This window comes from Neurospora tetrasperma (genome assembly GCF_000213175.1).
Source record: "Neurospora tetrasperma FGSC 2508 unplaced genomic scaffold NEUTE1scaffold_6, whole genome shotgun sequence".
Taxonomy (NCBI): domain Eukaryota; kingdom Fungi; phylum Ascomycota; class Sordariomycetes; order Sordariales; family Sordariaceae; genus Neurospora; species Neurospora tetrasperma.
In genome coordinates, this window is record NW_009799104.1 from 2,733,697 (window position 1) to 2,751,235 (window position 17,539).

Genomic DNA, 17,539 nt, shown 5'->3' on the forward strand with positions numbered 1-17,539 from the left:
GTAGTAATTAGGTATTTAATAGCGGTTATTATCGTTGGTATACCCTAAAACCGACGGCTAAATGAAAATTATTAATACTACTATCGAATAATATTTTAGAACGTTCTACTTCTAATAATAAAACGATTAACTATAGTAACTCTTATTAGTAAAGTTCGTTGCTAATAATTATATTTCCAAGACTATTGGCCTTAACCCCTTCTTGATAAATTATAAATAGTATTTAAGGATAGGAATAGAATTATTACTACTTTATAGCGCCCTTATATTAGATATATAATATTAGGGAGTTTTAGACGTTTAGTATATTCAAGAAAGAGTAGATAGAATTGTTACCCGAGCCCGATTATTTATAGAAGAAGTTTAGGAGAAATACCGCCGTTACGCTAATGTAACGAAATCCGACGCTTTATATTATATTATAGGGGATAAGGTTTAGGTTAGTACTTATTATTAGCATTAGGGCTATTTATATATCAAATTATTAGATATATAGGCCGGCCCCTTTATAGTGGAGAAGGTTTATAAGAAGGCCGTAGCCCTCATAATAAATATATTTTATAAAGTCTTCTTTATTTTCTATACTTCCTTCGTCCAACTATATTAGAACAGCCTTCTGGGTTAGGCTATATTTAACGAAGACTTCGATAGGTAGGCCTAGGGCGCTACAGCGTTTCTAATTAACCTTAGAGAGGAGGAATAGTATTTCGAATAAATTCTAAATTCGAAGTAGGATAAGAACGGCGCCTTAGAATATAGGATAAAATAGTTAAAATTATATAGACCCAATTGAGGGCGGGTAGAAGACTTTTAGGAGAATATTAGTAATATTCAGGACTTCTATATTAAAACCTAATAAAATTAAGCCCGGCCTTATAAAGGGATATTAAAATAGTAGTATAGGAACGTTATAATAACGGGGGAACTATATTAGAATAATAGCGAATTACCCGTAGGAATTTATACTTATGATAAATTATAAATAGGAGTAGCCCGGAATATTAGCCCCCTAAATACCTTTGATAAACTACTTAATTAACCCTAATAAGCCTCTAAGAAATGGGAAAATGATTTATGACCTAGAGAAATAATTTAGGATTTAGAAAAAGAATATTAGGCCAACCCTAGGGATAGAAAGAAAATTTAGAACTTGGAAGAAGGACGCTGGGCGGTAGGACGGGTTAGTAATTTATATTTATATACGAGGTATAGGGGATATACTTCTTTGAATAGTATAATCGGGCAGTAATATTATAATTTCTTTTCAGTATTAATTTAATTTAACTCTAAATACCCTAAGTTAAACGCTAACCCGGAAAGAACTTAACTAACCCGTAATTTATAGCAATATTACTATCTTACTATAATTCTAAACTAATTTTTTCAAAATTAATTCTATACTATACTACTACGAAATTCCGACTATAGATTTTTTTTACTAATATAAAGACTTTACTACCTAATAATTACCGGATAATTACTATTCTATTATAATTACTACTTGACTACTACTAGATTTAATAAATAGGAACTTTAGTCTAAAATATTATTAAAATAGGGAAATCGGATATGATTTTATTAATTTGGAAATCAATATTTGTTAGTAGTATTTAATTTCCTAAATATACGAATTACCTCCGATTTAATAGTAGTATAGAATTAGAATTTAGTTAGAGATTAATTCATATAGCCGATATTATTATCGATTAGGTGAAGACGCTACGCGTTGCGCTAGAAATAGTACGCTTTTACCGGCGTATTATAGTTAGGATAGCGAGGCATTAGCTATTAAATCGTAGTTCGGCGGATATTAGTAAATTTATTAACAGCAGTATATAATAAAAACGTTAATAGAGTATTAGAGGAACGGTATAGGGTTTATATTATAACTATAGACTTATAGTATCTTAAGTAGCCTTTTTAACCTTAGTTAAGGATTTCTTACCCTTTTAAGCTTTATATATAGTATTAAAATAAATTATTAAGTCCTTTAATTCGATAGTAATATAATACTATACCTCCTCGAACTATACGAACTTATTACTATCCTTCTCCTAAAAGGATGTAGCCTAACGAATTATGGCCATTATATTAGTATTATTACTATTTATAAGAATAATAACCTAAAAATATTAGGATAACGCTATATAAAAAAAAAAACCTTACTTAATTGTAATTATTCTTTCTCTTATAATAAATAAGGTACTTCCGGCGCCAACCGCGGGGGAGACCGTAGTACAATAAAATAGGTTTACTACTATTTAGAATAGTATACTATATAATTATATAGAAGTAAATTGTATATTTAAGGCTATTAATAAGGGTATTATACGTAGGATTAACCTTACTAATATATTAGTTTACTATATGAGTTTTAATATTAATATTAAGGCGAAGTAGTATAATAATAGTGTTAAAAATTTAGAAGAAAGAGTAGAAAATAGAAACTAATATTATAAGGGCGTTTTTTAAGTAAAGAAGGAATTTTATATTTATATTTTACAATAGTAATATTATAATAAAAATAAAGTAAGGTGTATATTGGAGGAGAAAGGAGAAAAGGAGAAGGAGGGAGAGAAGGAGGAAGGGAAGGATGAATCCTAACTATAGAAGCGAAGATGCGCCAGGATACGCGTATTTATTTAAGGGGGCCCGGGCGCTACAATTTAAATTATTCTAAACTTAGTATATAAAGTAATTATTACCCGGGGCAATTATAATCTAGTACTATATATATAAACTACGTTCCTTAGCGCTATAGCAATAGCCGCGTACCGGTATAGTAGGTTTACTTACAATTAAAAATAATTGTATTTTAAAGCCCGGGGTATTATTATAGTACTAAAAACTACAATACCGAAGCCTTAGCGTTCTATTACCGTAATACTACAAATCCGAATTATATTCTCAGCCCCTATCTCCACCCTAGGCCGGTTGGGCGGAGTTCTTATCTTGATACCAATTTTGAGATTATATACGGTCCTAGTACTAGGAATGCGACCGCCGATATTCTATTCCGGAAATCCAAAGACTTTAAAACTTAGAAAGATAAGAAGGAAGTATATTGGACCCTCTAAATGTTTAAACCTTTAGTAGAAGCCGAGAGAATTGAAATAATCGCCTTGGCCTTTATTATTACTTTAAATAGTATATTAGAAGAGTTGGTACTAATCATATATTTGTCATTAATAAATTGGAATTATACCCTATTAAATTAAAAGGATACAAATTAATCGATGCAATTATGAAAGTAAATTGAAAAGAGGAATAATTAGAAGAGTACTATATTCGCGCTTACGGATTGGACTTTTAATTTATAATAATAGTTAATAGCCTCCTTACTTTAATAGCCGTTTAATTATACTCAATAAGAATAACTTACGAACCTATATTATCGATAAAGTTTACTTAATATTGGCTATAGCCTACCCGGGCTGTAATAAAATATAAGTAATCCTATTTCTTTAATATTAGTAGCCTAATATAGTAAGGGACGTTAACCGGTTCGTTAAAAATTATATAATTTATAAAGTAAATAAGGTCCCTAGAAATAAAATACTTAGTAATTTATACTCTATTCTACTATCCGATAAGAAATGGACTTCGATTGTAATTAATTATAAAAAGATGCCTAAGAATAAATACGGTTTTAATAACGCTCCGGTTATAGTAGACCGTTTAATAAAATTGTTATAGGTTATATTATATATAGAAAAGTAAATTATTTAGAATATTGCTCGGATATATTACGAACGGCCTTTTAGGATCTGTGGTATATTTAGGGAGGTGATTTCGGATTGTGGCCTTTAATTTATATTCGTATTATAGACGAAATGTTTAAATTAACTAGTACGAAGTAGAAGCTTACTACCGTAGGTTATAACTAGAATATTGAATAGGCCGAAGCTATAAATGCTTATTTTGGTTAGCAATTATACCCTTTTATTAACTATTATTAAATTAGTTAGAAGCGATCTCTGTACTAAATATAATATAAAATAGTTTCCCCTAGGATAGTATCGGTCTCTTCCCTTATAAGATTATATTCAGATACCCGATGAAAATGCTTTTCGATTGGGATACTTATACGGTTAATATTAGGTCCCGTACCGAATAATTAACTAGGGAGTAAACTTGAGACTATATTTAATATATTTAAAAATATATAAATTATATTAAAGAAACAATATTAAAAGCGTAGGAGGAATAAATTCAGTAGGCCAATAAGAAGTGGAGGGACTTAGACTTCGATATTAGCGATAGAATTATTATTATTAAACGCCTTTAGTCGATAACGATTCGCCCTAGTAATAAGTTCGATTTCTCTGATATTTTTAATTATTATAGGATTATTAAGAAAGTAGGTTATTTGTATTAGTTGAAGTTCTTCGATAATTGGAAAGGCTCTACTTCCTTTTATATGGATTGTTAAAGGAAGTATAATAATAATCTTTTACTAAATTTATTAATTGAATACTTCGGCCTAATAAATATAGAGTCGAATAAGGACCTTGAGTAGGAGGTTAAGAGGATTGATAGTTTAAAGATAATTAATAGTAAGCTTTTTTACAATATAGATTGGAGAAGCTAGGATCCAAATCCCAATTATTAGTCCGCTTCTAACTTTAAGTACGCCCCGAAGCTCCTTTAGGATTTCTATAAGGCTAACCCGGATGCCCCGGGACCACCTAAATAATTAATAGATTAATTGAACGAAGATTAGAAAGGGTATAAAAATAATAACCTATTAGAATTATTAGGATTAAAGCGTGCGAAGAGGATTTTATATAAGTAAATAATTAATAAGATTTACGGACGAATCTTTTATATAAGGGGGGGTAACATAACGGTACCCGCTAGGCTATATTGCTACGATTGCTATATCCCTAGGGGGAGTTCTAGTACTATTGAAGGCCTACGAAGGTTAGAGGAATGAGTAATATAGAAGGTCCGAATTAAGACGGACTAAAATAGGCTCTAAGCCTATTGAAGGTATTTGCCCTTATTTATTAGATAGGTGAAGGGAAATACGAGTGAAGGGATTGGTTAATAGTAACCCGTACGTAGGTTCCGCCATCGCTTGTATAGCTAGGGTATTTATTTGGGTTCGTACGCTTATATCTAATTCTCTTTCTTTTCTTCTCCTCACTTAAAATCTTCTATTACAGATAGTATCTTAGCCTTACCTTCAATTCCCCCATCCCGTGCCCTTGCACTACTATTAAAAAACGATATCCCGACTTCCATCTTACTTTTGAAGACCTAGATAATTAAAGCTAATACTTTCGACAAATGGACCGAGATAGCTACGTTGATACACAAGTATTTATTAGAAAGTGACGAAATGTATATAAAAGAGTGGGAGAGAAGCCATAGTATTCAATGAGAGTAAGCTAGAATATATGTAACCGATCCCTCCTTTTATACCCGCTTGCCTTATCTACCCTTGAAGCACCCTTATCTACCCATATAGTGGTACTTACGATAAGGCTTATTATATAAGGCTGTAAGGCTTAGTATTATATAGATCCATAATATTTGCCACTCCCCCTCGTTGGATACAAGTGATGTTAAAACTCCCCCTTACTCTTGTACCGGTTAGTATTTGTCCTCGCTACTTCCAGAGTCCAGTTCTTGGCCGGTAGGTAAGTTTACAATACCCGTATCCTCTTTAAAGCTTCCCAACACTCTGCTTCTATCAATAAAGCTAAGATTATTCTTAAAACGTAAGAACTAATCTTTAGCAAGCGGTTTAATTAAATTTATCGGTTATCTACTCCTCTGTCGGTATATAAATAATACTGACGCAACCATCTTCGACCTTTTTACGTACGAAATACCATTGAATATTAATATACTTCGTCCTTTAATATTATATTAGGTTTTTTGCAAGTACTATAGCGCCTTAGTTATCGCAATAGATAATAACTACTTTTTCGCCCGCTTTGTTTCCCCCTCGAAGGTTAGTACTTAATTTAATATATAGTTTATTCAATTAAATCGCTTCCTTAATCGCTATCAACTACCCTATATATTCTACTTCTATAAATAATAGGGCTACCGTCTACTATTGCTTTGAACTCTAAATAATAATACTATTATTAATATTAAAGACGGAATTAGAGGTAGACTTTTTAGTATTATAGTTACTGGCCTAATTAGAATCTAAATACCCTTATAGGGAGTTCAACTCCCCTATAAATATTTTTACTAAGCTTTGCGTACCCTTAAGGTACTTAAAGATCCTTTTGAATGTACGAAAGTAAGCCTTGACTAGGTTTATAGTATATTGGCTAATAATTAATATAGCGAATACAATATTTAATTTAGTACCGAATACAATATATATTAAGGACCCGACTATAGATTGAAATATCATAATTCTAACCTTCTTTATAGTCCAATAATCCCCTACCTTTTTTAAAAGGGTCAATTGTTATTAGTGTATTTACTAAATTATATAAAGCTGTACTAAATTGGGCTGGGATTTCATTAATATATCCCTATTAATCGAAATAAATAGTCTTTTCTCATCTATTGCGAGTAATACGGATACTAAAATAATAGTAACAAGGTCCAAAGTCTATTATTTAGAACCTTACACTCAATGTATCTTTCAAACTTCGGATTTCGGCCTTATCCTTACCTATCATTAATAGGTCGTTTATATAAATAGCTACAAACGTACTATTCTTAGAGAAAACTCTATAATTAGTAGTAATAAGGGTATAGCCTAATTCCTCTGACGCTATTATTAATATATTAAATTAGATTCTAAGTACTTACTTAAGAGTATAGAATACCTTATTAAACTTATTTACTTTACTAATTCTATTATTAAATTCGAAAGGTTATTCTATATAGATTTCTTCTTCTATATTCCTATATAGGAACGCGGTCTTAATGTTTATCTATTTAGTCTCAAAATCTAAGGAGGCGGCGATAGTAAATAAAATTTTATAGTTTATTAGTTTAACGATAGAAGTAAAGGTCTTAAAGTAGTCTACTCCTTCGATCTATTCGAAGCTATGGACTACCTATCGAACCTTTCTTCTAATAATCTTATTATTTAGACTATATTTGAACTTATAAACCTACTTACTATATAAGATATATATTCTCGGGGTTACCTCTATTAATTACTATATACTATCTTTAATTAGGGAGTTATATTTATCCTATATTACTTCTAACTAACCGTTTCAAAAGAAGCTCTCTTTAGCTTCCTTCAGTATTATCGGCTCCGTTTTCTCTTCTATTCCTTCCCTAGTATAGAGTATATAGTACTAGATAGGATAAGGGTAGTTTGTAATCCTATTTCTCAACGGGTATTTCAATTCTAGATATCATTCGATATAGTCTAGGGGTATTTCAATTATTTATGTAGTTTACTATATACCTATTTGGGTTATTAGTTCATTATCCGTATTCAAATTACCTAGGGAAAGGTTATTTAATGTTTACCGGCGGCATATTAGTACAATTCGTCTAATAATTGATCTTTATCATTAACGCTTGGAAGGTAGAGATTATATTATCGGTAAAATAGGAGCCAGTAAATTGGTAGACCCTTACCTACCCCTATTACCCCCTAGCCTACCCTAACTAATTAATTACCTACCCTGATCCAGGGTCTAGGGTCGATTACCCTATAGACCTATTTGCTTATTTCCGAGACCTATTTATTTACCCTTATTTCGTATTATGGCGTTGGATTAGGGCTGGTTTAGATTTGGGGTTATTATATAGCTATATCTATTATCCTATATTTAACTACTACCTTCTCTATATCGAAATAAACGTTATTTAACTTAATTATTCGCTTATTTAGCCTTAGGAATTCATAGACCGTATATTTCTCAAAACTAATGAATACGCATTTAATAGCCTTTTCGTCCATCTTCTTTCGTTGTATTTAAGGGATTAAATACTAAGCAACTATTCCAATAGTTTTAATATTACTAATATTTAGTCTTTACCCGTAGATTAGCTTGAAGGGAGTCTTATTAAGTGCTAAATAGGGGCTTCGGTTCTTAAAACAATTAAACGTTTCAAAGATCTCTAGCCAAAACTTCCTCGGCATATTTCCTCCAATTATAATAAGTAGGAGTTTTTCTCTTAAATAGAGGTTCAAACTTTCTGCTATACTATTTAATTAGTATTATTCGGTAATGGATCGTTCAATTTACGTCCCCCTTCTAGTGGCCTACTCGTTAAACTCGTTACTATTAAATTCTTAAGCGCTATTAAAGTAAATAACCCTATACTTCCGTCTTTAAGGTTCCCTTACTTCTAATATTTATACGAATTCTTAAATAAAAACCTATACTCTTACTCTATCTTTAATAATTAATAAACTGCTAAATTTATTATACTTGTTGATTAGTATAATTTAATAGTATTCCCTTCAATACCCAATAGTATTAAAAGGTCTATAAATATCGGTATAAACTATATTAGATACGTGGTCGGCTTATCTAAGTTTGCTATGATATAATATTTATTTTATCCGGCCTCTAATATATAATTCGTATATATAGTACTACTCGGCGTTATTTATCCTATCGACTATATTTTATATTTCAATAAGGTTTTCTTTACTTAGATACCCCATACGCTCGTGCTAGAGTCTTATTTCTAGATTAACCGAATAAGAGATTAAGGTTTATTAAGTAGTATTAGTAATTTATAGTATAAATAGGTTACTAAAACGGGTAATTTCGATACCTATACCGTCTTTCTTAACTTGCTAGTAATTTTTAGATAGGATTATATCGGAGCTATAGTCAAGCAATTGGGTTATAGAAATTAAGTTAATACTAAGTTTAGGGGCAAAAAGGATATTTTTCAATTGAACTATAGTAACCGTACTATTGAAAATATATTTCTTTTCTACCTTTCCGATTCTTAGAACCGGGACCTTTATATTACCGATACTAAAAATGGATTCGCTATATAGCTTAAAGGTAATGAAGTTGTTTCGAACGGTTATTATATATTAATTATATTCTAAATTAAAGAAGTAGGACGTTTTAAGAGAGTAGGTGGTTTTTATCCCGTTGTAAAATATACTGTCAAAAGTGGAAATAACGGTCGTCTTTAATTTAATTATCGATATAAAGAAATAAAATTACAAGTCTAATTATTATAATAAAAGCTTACTAAATCAGGGTTATTACAGCCGGAACTAATACAGAGGATTTCTCCTTTCTCCTCTATTTACGGGTATTATACTCCTTTTTAAACTCAAGTAAAGATTCTAATATCCTTGCTTATTGTAATACTTTTTAATATAATAGGTGCAAAATTTATTATAAGGGTTATAAAGTAGGGTCTATATTATACTCCTTTTTTTTACTATTATCGCTAATACATATGAACTTACCCTCGGTAGAACGTAATATATTTTAAAACGTAGGGAGCTTCTTATTGTAAGTGGCCTAGGAGGTGGTTTTCTAAGCGCTATACTATTCTTAATTTAGCGCCTACAATAGTTTTAGGATTAATTAACTCTTAAGGAGTCTATACTCTAGACTAATAGTAGTATACTCTCCCTATAGGGAGGAGATCTTCTAACCGAGGGCTCGAATATTATTGAAATTAACTAGCTTCAAATTATCCTATTCTTATTGAATCATCTATAGGGCGCCAATACCTTTATTCAAATACTCTTATTTAGCTTTATTCAAATACTCTTATTTAGCTTTATTCAAATACTCTTATTTAGCTTTATTCAAATACTCTTATTTAGCTTTAGTAAAAAACCCAACTATAATTATCTCTCCCTCTATTAATTTTTCCACTAATTCGCCGAGAGTCGTAAAGAGAATCTTAATATATCATTATTATTTATCCTTCCAAACCTTTAAAGAGTCTAGGGGGACCTTATCGTTAGTAGGATAGATTTCAATAATATTATAGGCACTTATAATATTGATTATAGATTACTAGAAGTAATGCTAAGCCTTATAGGACTCTTTCCCTTCCAATTTTGGATTAGTATTAATATTAATGCCGGTAAGAAAGATCGGATTAAAGATTATAGAAGGACCTTTAATAATAGGAGTAATATACGGTACTATTAGTGTCGTGCCTTCGGGTCTACTTTCCGTCGTAGAGCCGTCGCCGTCTTCTCGTTTGAATTAGTCTAGGATTAAAGCTCTATTAAATTAATTAGTAAGGGCTTTGATAGTATCCTTATAGTCCTCGTTATTAATTCTAATACGTGAGGCTATTGTATTTATATTTGTAGGGATGATAGTTATATGGAAATAAAATACTCTAAATTAGAATAGGAGATCTTTTGTAAATTTGGGAGTCCGCTAATATTTAGATTCCTAACTTCGAAGTTAAAGAGTTCCCTATTATTTAATAGTTCGATTTTACTAACTACTTCTAAATCTAATTCGAATTCTTTTAATACTAATAATAATATCCCTATCGGTTCGAATATACTGTCGCTCTCGGTATTTGTAAGATTCCATAAATTCCTCCTATTGTAATTTAATAGGCGTTCAATAGTCCTAATTACCCGTAGGAAATCGTTTTATCTCATAGTACGTATAGGTGTTGGAGGCTAGAGGGGTCTCTCCAATTAGGATTGTCGTTTAAGTTGGTTATTGCCCTCTCCTATATCCGATTTGTTACTATTGTTTACTTCCATATTTGATATTGGATAAAAACGAGGTTAGTAGTCTAATTCTGGAATGAAGGGATGCATATTCGATTTTAATATACCTTTCCCATCTATTTTACCTTATTTTTATTATTTTTAGAGTAAGGGAAACGGGACGAGTGTGTTTGTTCTAGATAGATGGAATATAAGGTTGGAATTAGGTTATTATTTGTTCGGAAGAACGTAGTTGTTAATATACTAAGTTAGAAGTAGTTTAGCGACTTTAGGTTTGTAGTATCGGTATAGCTGCCGCTCAGCGGGATCCGGGCTTATAACTTGATAAAATGTATATAAAGGAGTAGGAGAAAAGTTATAATATTCAATGAGAGTAAGTTAGAATGGATGTAACCGATCCCTCCTTTTATGCCCGCTTGCCTTGTCTACCCTTGAGGCACCCTTGTCTACCCATGTACTGGTACTCACGATGAGGCTCAATACGTGAGGCTGTGAGGCTCAACATCATATGGATCCATGATATTTGCCAGAAAGTTTAACTTTAATAAGGTAATAGTATTTAAACCGAAAGAGTTTGACCGTTATAGTAATAAAAGTAATAGAGAGGGTACTATTCTACAGTATATTTTCTAGGTTACTAATTTATAGCAATCTATATAGTCACAATTCCCACACACCCTTCTTATTAATACTATATATAAAACTAACCGTTATTATACGCCCTTTATACAAAAGGGAATTATTATATTGGAGAGGTTACTAGTACTAATATTCTAAGCGATAATGAATAACCAACGTGGTGAAGGATTTATATAACTAATCGAAATATTCAATAAGGCTATTAAAGAATTCGAAATCCCTCTACCCACTATACTTATTACTAATAGTAATACTTCATTTATTTGTACCATCGCTTAACTATCATCCAACGTTCAATACTAATACTATATTTAGTATATCAACTATAATATCTTGGCTGGCGCCCTAGGAAAGCTTTGTACGGTCCAGCAACAGTCTCAGGACGGTCAAATCGCACCTTCCCGTACAGAAAGATAAAACCGTCAGTCAACCGTAACTTAGACTCAACCGTTAGTTAACCGTCAAAAACATCCCATTAAAGTAGACACAACCCCCTCTCTGGGCGGTCGCATACGACCGTATTGTCATGTTAGGAAGTCGCGATCAATCCTGCAGCACATCGTACCCCAGGCAGTGCGAATTGAACCAGTGAGTGCGTGCATTTGCTACCTACACTACATACTGCTGCCTACCGCCCACCCTGCCGCCCACCCGGCGCACGGTCCACCACGCTGCCCGCCGCGCCCCGACCCTCGACCCGCATTCCCGGCACCCGCCCACCCAGCGCCGGTACTAGTACAATGCGATGCGATATAATACAATTAAATGTAGTACATTATACTAGTAATTGAATGCGATACGATAATATCGCTATCTTTTGCGTAAAGCTGTTAAGTATTAGTATAGTTAGTAGTTAATCAGTTAATCAGTTAATTAGTACAATGCAATATATTATATTATTACTAGGGATGAACGAAGTAGGATAGTCAATTACGGCCACAAAAGACGAACTATGCAGCATTAATATAAGTATTGGTAACGGTAATTAGAGCTATTACCTGGGTATTAAACGAGACGAGAAGAGGCGATAAGGGAAGAGGCAGAAGAAAAAAGCCGTATATTAAAGCGTTGTACCTATTCAACAAGCTGTTAGTCTACAAGAACTATTATCCATATTCAACTCTGGCCAATACTTATATATTACTAAAATTCAGCTAATAGATAATGATACCACCAATTACCATCACATTAGTTAGGCGGACACTATAGGGATAATAACAGGTAAATTAATACATTACTACAATTATATCAAGATAATATCCCAGTTAATCCAGGCCTAGATGGCCTGGTAATAAAGGCGCCGTTCAAACAGCTTCGAGATATCGATAATATAAATACGCTCGGTTTGAACGGCTGGAAGCCTAACAATAATGGCCTTATTAGTGTCTTAAATTGCTAGAATATCGAGGGTGCAGATATAGCTATTTATACGCATTTTGGTAAGTATAAGAAAAATGCGGCGTTCTGACTTGTTCTTCTGGTTATGTACGAAGATGTAGTCGATACGACTAAAGTCAGGCTTGTGTCGGTAGTGGATATAATTGCCAATATTAAAGGTATAGCGCTTATAGGTCCTACTATGGCATAAAGTCTGTTAGTAGTCGTTATTGACTAAGTACATATAGGTAATCGGAGGCGTCTTCGGAACTACTTTGTAGAATTTTCCCGGCCCTATACGTACCCCATAGGCTTCTACACTGTAGCTGGGGCATAATATAACAACGCCTTAACGGCTCGCTATACTATTATTATCGTATAGATAGTATACGTATAATAATATGCGTGTAATGTGCAGACCGAACTGTAGAAGAGATGGGAAACCTACAATAGGATGTAAGGACGGGAGTGTATAATGCTAGGAATAGATGAACTATGCTAGGGATAGGGGAAAATACTAGGGGAAAAGTAGGGATAGGGGTAATAAATTTATTTATTCAAAAAAGATACCCGCTTAGTATATTATACTATGCTTGGGCCAAACCTCTTGATGTATGGTATGCCATAGTCTTTGTTATATGCATTTGATAGGGTACGACGGAAGATATCGGACATAGATTTGGATGTCTGGGGCAAGGTATATAGCTGACCAGTATCTAGGTTAATACTAGCTGAAATAGGGTAGTAGATCTTCCTTATTACGGTAGGTTTGAATTTACTAATAGTTGAAGGTCGTAGATGGATAGTATTAGCAGATAAGTCGATATCCGATTTATCTTCAAACTCGAACTCTATTAAGCCTAATCTAATCTTATCTTCCTGGTTGATTAGTGACTCGAAGAGGCTGGGCGCCTGGCCGGCGATATCTTTAATTCCCTATATCAGCTTTGGATTAGATAGTATAAATATATTTAATAGTACGAATTGAATAGTATGAACGATGCGCTCGTATTGTAGAATCTATTTTCTGATATCTTTACTGTTGGTCGTTTCGGTTATCTTCTTGAATTGTTTATTGTATTTAATTATTGTTAGTCTTTGTTTAAATATATTAATTATTTTTTAATATTGCGGGTTCTGGTTTTATACACTCAAATGGATTTGCAATGTGGGGCAGCCCGGTGCTGGGCCGAGATTTCGTATATATAATACCCGCCTCGGGAATTTAGGGGTATTTATTAGTACGTTTATTCATTTGTGATATTTTTCTTCCGCCAATACGTTCAGTAGTCTAGGTGGACTATACTCTTCGTATATATCGGTATAATAAATGCCTATATGTATATTCGGTCGCAAAGCTTTTCTAATATATTCTTTTGCTCTCTTCGGTAGCGGTTAGTCTGGTTGTGCCTCTGCTGCTGCATTTGCAACGGCTTTTGCGGCCGCCTCTACAATCAGTATATTTTCTTCCTCGATACTCTCGATAAGGGATGCATTATCGAGCCCTGAATTTAATCCTAACGTGGCTATAGACATCGACGAGCGCCTGGAAAGTTGAGATGGCAGTTCTAATGCACGTGCTCTTTTGAAGGTATCCTTTGCCGTAGGGTTTTTGGCTATGCCTTCTGCTGCAGCGTTGTATATAAGCTTATACTATAGGCGCCCGTTCCAAATATGGGTGTCTATATTTTCGTATTCCGACTGCGTATTCTTAGTGTTCATAAGGATACTATTACTACGCGCTATTATAGCTAATCCATACAATATAGCTCTAAGAAAGTAAATATCACTTAGATTATCGATACGGTTATATTTAGATAGGGTAATCTTCTACACTTCCCAAACGTATCGGTCAATATACTCCTTTTCTAGCTATACTTCTAGAAATAGCGGCGTAATGATTGACCATTTACCGTACTCGGTTAGGGTATATCCTTTAAGGTATAATATAGGGGAAGGCAGTACAGTCCAGCCAAGTGGAAAAGACTATATACGTAGGGCACGGCTATACTCGACTCTAGACCTTGGCGTCAACAAGGCGTCGAGGAACATTTCGTAGACATGGGCTACTATTCCTTTTTTTTTAGAAAAAAAAGGAGGAAAAAAAATGTTAGCTAGCTATACTAGATAATCACTTCTAGGTACAGACGATTATATACTTACCTTTAAATTCTAAATGTACTGGATTGGGCGGGCGGGTTATGATGGTGTCCAATGCTAGTGTTAAGTCGAATAACGCCGGTCTATATTCACTAACCCCCTATTGAGTCCGATACGCCTTTTTATCGCCTTCTTTCCAGATATTAATATCAACCTCGTGCCGCATCTATAGATGTTGATAATGAAACCGTCTTATTTCGAAAGACTCGCAATTGTTTATAATATCCTACTTATTCACTACATGCTCTGGTCCAATAAAACAGAATCGATAGAATTTTAAGCCAGCAGGTCCTATAGTGCTAGAATTCTTGTTTTATTGAGGTATATTGCTAGTATAATATATAGTAAAGACTGATACTATAGTTGGTTTGCCTTTAATATCCATTATAACACCCTCATCTAATGGCATTAGACAGCCAATCGCATTGACTATAGTATTGAAATTGGAAGTATGTGGTCTAAGAACAATTGGAAAAATATTGGTATTTCGGGCACGGCCATTGCCGTATAGTAGGCTAATTGGGGATTGGTATACGCCCATTACAGAGCGGCGCGCATTACGGTAAATACCAAATCCATCAATGAAAGTAAGCACTAGGCAGCTTAATACCTTAATGCCTCTGTGAACTTAGTCCTATTAATTTTCGAAGATTTCTCGGCCATATGTCTTAAGCTCTAGCTCCGCTCGCAATAGTTATATAAAGGCTAATAGAGTAATTTGTCTGCTGTAGTTACTATATACTATATTTTAATTATTGTCGAATGGTTTTTGTAGTATACGTTTGATTAAATAATAACCCTTTTTTTTCAGACTCTCGGGAACGGTACTATACTTATAGAACAACTTTCTATCCTTTTTAGAAGACTTAGGTTCAATTAGTAGGCTTCGATCTTCTAAATTATCGCCATCGAAATAATCTATCTATACTAGTGCAAATCAATCTACTAATTACTAGGGAATCTAATACTCTTACTCGAGACGAATGATTAGTTTGTTTTTTCTAAACTTTATACCATCGTAGACCTGGACGCTAAATGCAAAACCCGGAAACTCCGTCTTCTATTTCGTCCATAGAAAGGCACTCGTTAACTACTAGAATAATTTCGCCAAAATATTCGGCATATTTACTAGTATAGTTTCTTTCGACGGATCTAATACGGCCAATGTGTAGAATATAGTCTTTATAGTCTTCAGGAAGGCGGTAAGGATAGTCCAAATCCTTAATATCATTAAGATATCCAAAGTAAATAAAATCCGAAGGAAAGATAGCCTTTCCAGTATCTTCGGAGTTTAAAACAATTCGATTATCGCTAATGAAATACATATATTCGCCAAAGGTTGTACGAACCGAACTTAACCAATATAGAGAATAATAAAGCTCTATTGGATTATTTACGAAATATACTATACCCTTATATATAGTTGTAGCTATATCCGAATTCAAGAAGGCTTAAAATAATATATAGGGGTCTATAAAGAATAACGATTCCATAACAGTGTTTGGATCCTCCTCGTCATTTGAGCCCACTTACTATTACTACTGCTACTACTACTGCTACTATTATTGTCTTTTTCGCGTAGCCGATTCAGTCTTTATTTTTTCAACTTACAGAGGAATACTGGCTTCCCTTATATCTAGTAACGGCATTCGACTTTCCACATAGCGTTTCAAGGTTTTCAACTATCAGGGCAATTATTGTATCGCTAGCACTAGTTTGCCATCTTCCCCACGTAGTGTACCTAGCATTTCGAACTATATACAGTATTCGGTCTAAGTTATATACTTGAAATAGGTATAAATACCAAATAGGAAATTGAAATCTAGTAATTCCAAGTATTAATGGCAGTGATAGTGTATAAGAGTAGATTTGTCGGTAATACCTTCGATAGGTTCAGCTAATTGAATTGGTTTTTATTTATCTATTCAGTTACTAATATAGAATTCGTTGTAAATATCTTCGTCGATAAAATCCTCGTCAAATGCAACGGTTTCTGGCTCGTTGTCGAAATCTCGCTTAGTATATTCCAAATCGAGGCGAAGTTGTTCTTCATTGAAACCAACCGGTAAAATATCATTATAATCTCTACTATCGATTATTAAGGCTTAGAATCTACTTCGAAGTAATACGTCCTAATCAATGGCACTTATAATAAGTTAGTTATAATGAACTTATATTATACCTTAGATTCTCCTTACCGTTATCGTCGTCGTCGTCGTCGTTCACATCTTCCCAATCGTTGTTATTGTTATCGTTATTCATAATCCTAATAGCTGGATCCGATATAACCGTATAGTTGTCGCCATCAAGAAGCGGGGCATATCTAGTACTTGGTGATTTATACCGTTGCTATTGTTGTTGCTGTTTAAGTTATTGTCGGTTAGAATCAGCTGGCTATTATCGAAGTACACCGCAACTACCACGCCTAACGCAAAATAGTTGTTTGCCCAAGTGCACTAGTTCCATACAAGGTATAGTCCTAGGAGCGCGTAGGCCGGGCATTGTGAATAATACCCTTTCTAGTAAGGAAGTGTTGAACTTGTAAGATTGCAGTGTTGGAAGGACGCGGTAGATTTGGATAAATAAATGATTTAATATCGGTAATATTAATAATCATATATAAAATCGACCACGACGGAATCCCGAATTTCAAATAATAATATTATACGTTATATCTCCTAATCAACCGTTTGTTGGATTCCTATTCACTTTATTAGATTTCATTCACTACAT

At 33.4% G+C, this 17,539-nt stretch overlaps 3 protein-coding genes across 3 annotated transcripts; 1 reads left to right on the top strand and 2 right to left on the bottom strand.

Moving 5' to 3' along the window:
- Positions 1-3,477: 3,477 nt before the first annotated feature.
- Positions 3,478-3,696, top strand: NEUTE1DRAFT_49041 (uncharacterized protein; the record flags this gene model as incomplete). The annotated part of the gene is made up of 1 exon (XM_009855541.1): positions 3,478-3,696. A coding segment is annotated over one exon (219 nt), but the record flags the coding sequence as incomplete, so codon positions are not given.
- Positions 3,697-6,211: 2,515 nt separating this feature from the next.
- Positions 6,212-6,373, bottom strand: NEUTE1DRAFT_14510 (uncharacterized protein; the record flags this gene model as incomplete). Its single annotated transcript, XM_009855480.1, has 1 exon — positions 6,212-6,373. A coding segment is annotated over one exon (162 nt), but the record flags the coding sequence as incomplete, so codon positions are not given.
- A 9,826-nt stretch (positions 6,374-16,199) lies between these two features.
- Positions 16,200-17,308, bottom strand: NEUTE1DRAFT_113114 (uncharacterized protein; the record flags this gene model as incomplete). The annotated part of the gene is made up of 7 exons (XM_009856281.1): positions 16,200-16,211; positions 16,340-16,375; positions 16,418-16,560; positions 16,689-16,703; positions 16,740-16,894; positions 16,989-17,155; positions 17,216-17,308. The coding sequence occupies 7 exons, from the start codon at positions 17,306-17,308 to the stop codon at positions 16,200-16,202; spliced, it is 621 nt and encodes a 206-aa protein (XP_009854583.1).
- Between the last annotated feature and the right edge of the window lie 231 nt (positions 17,309-17,539).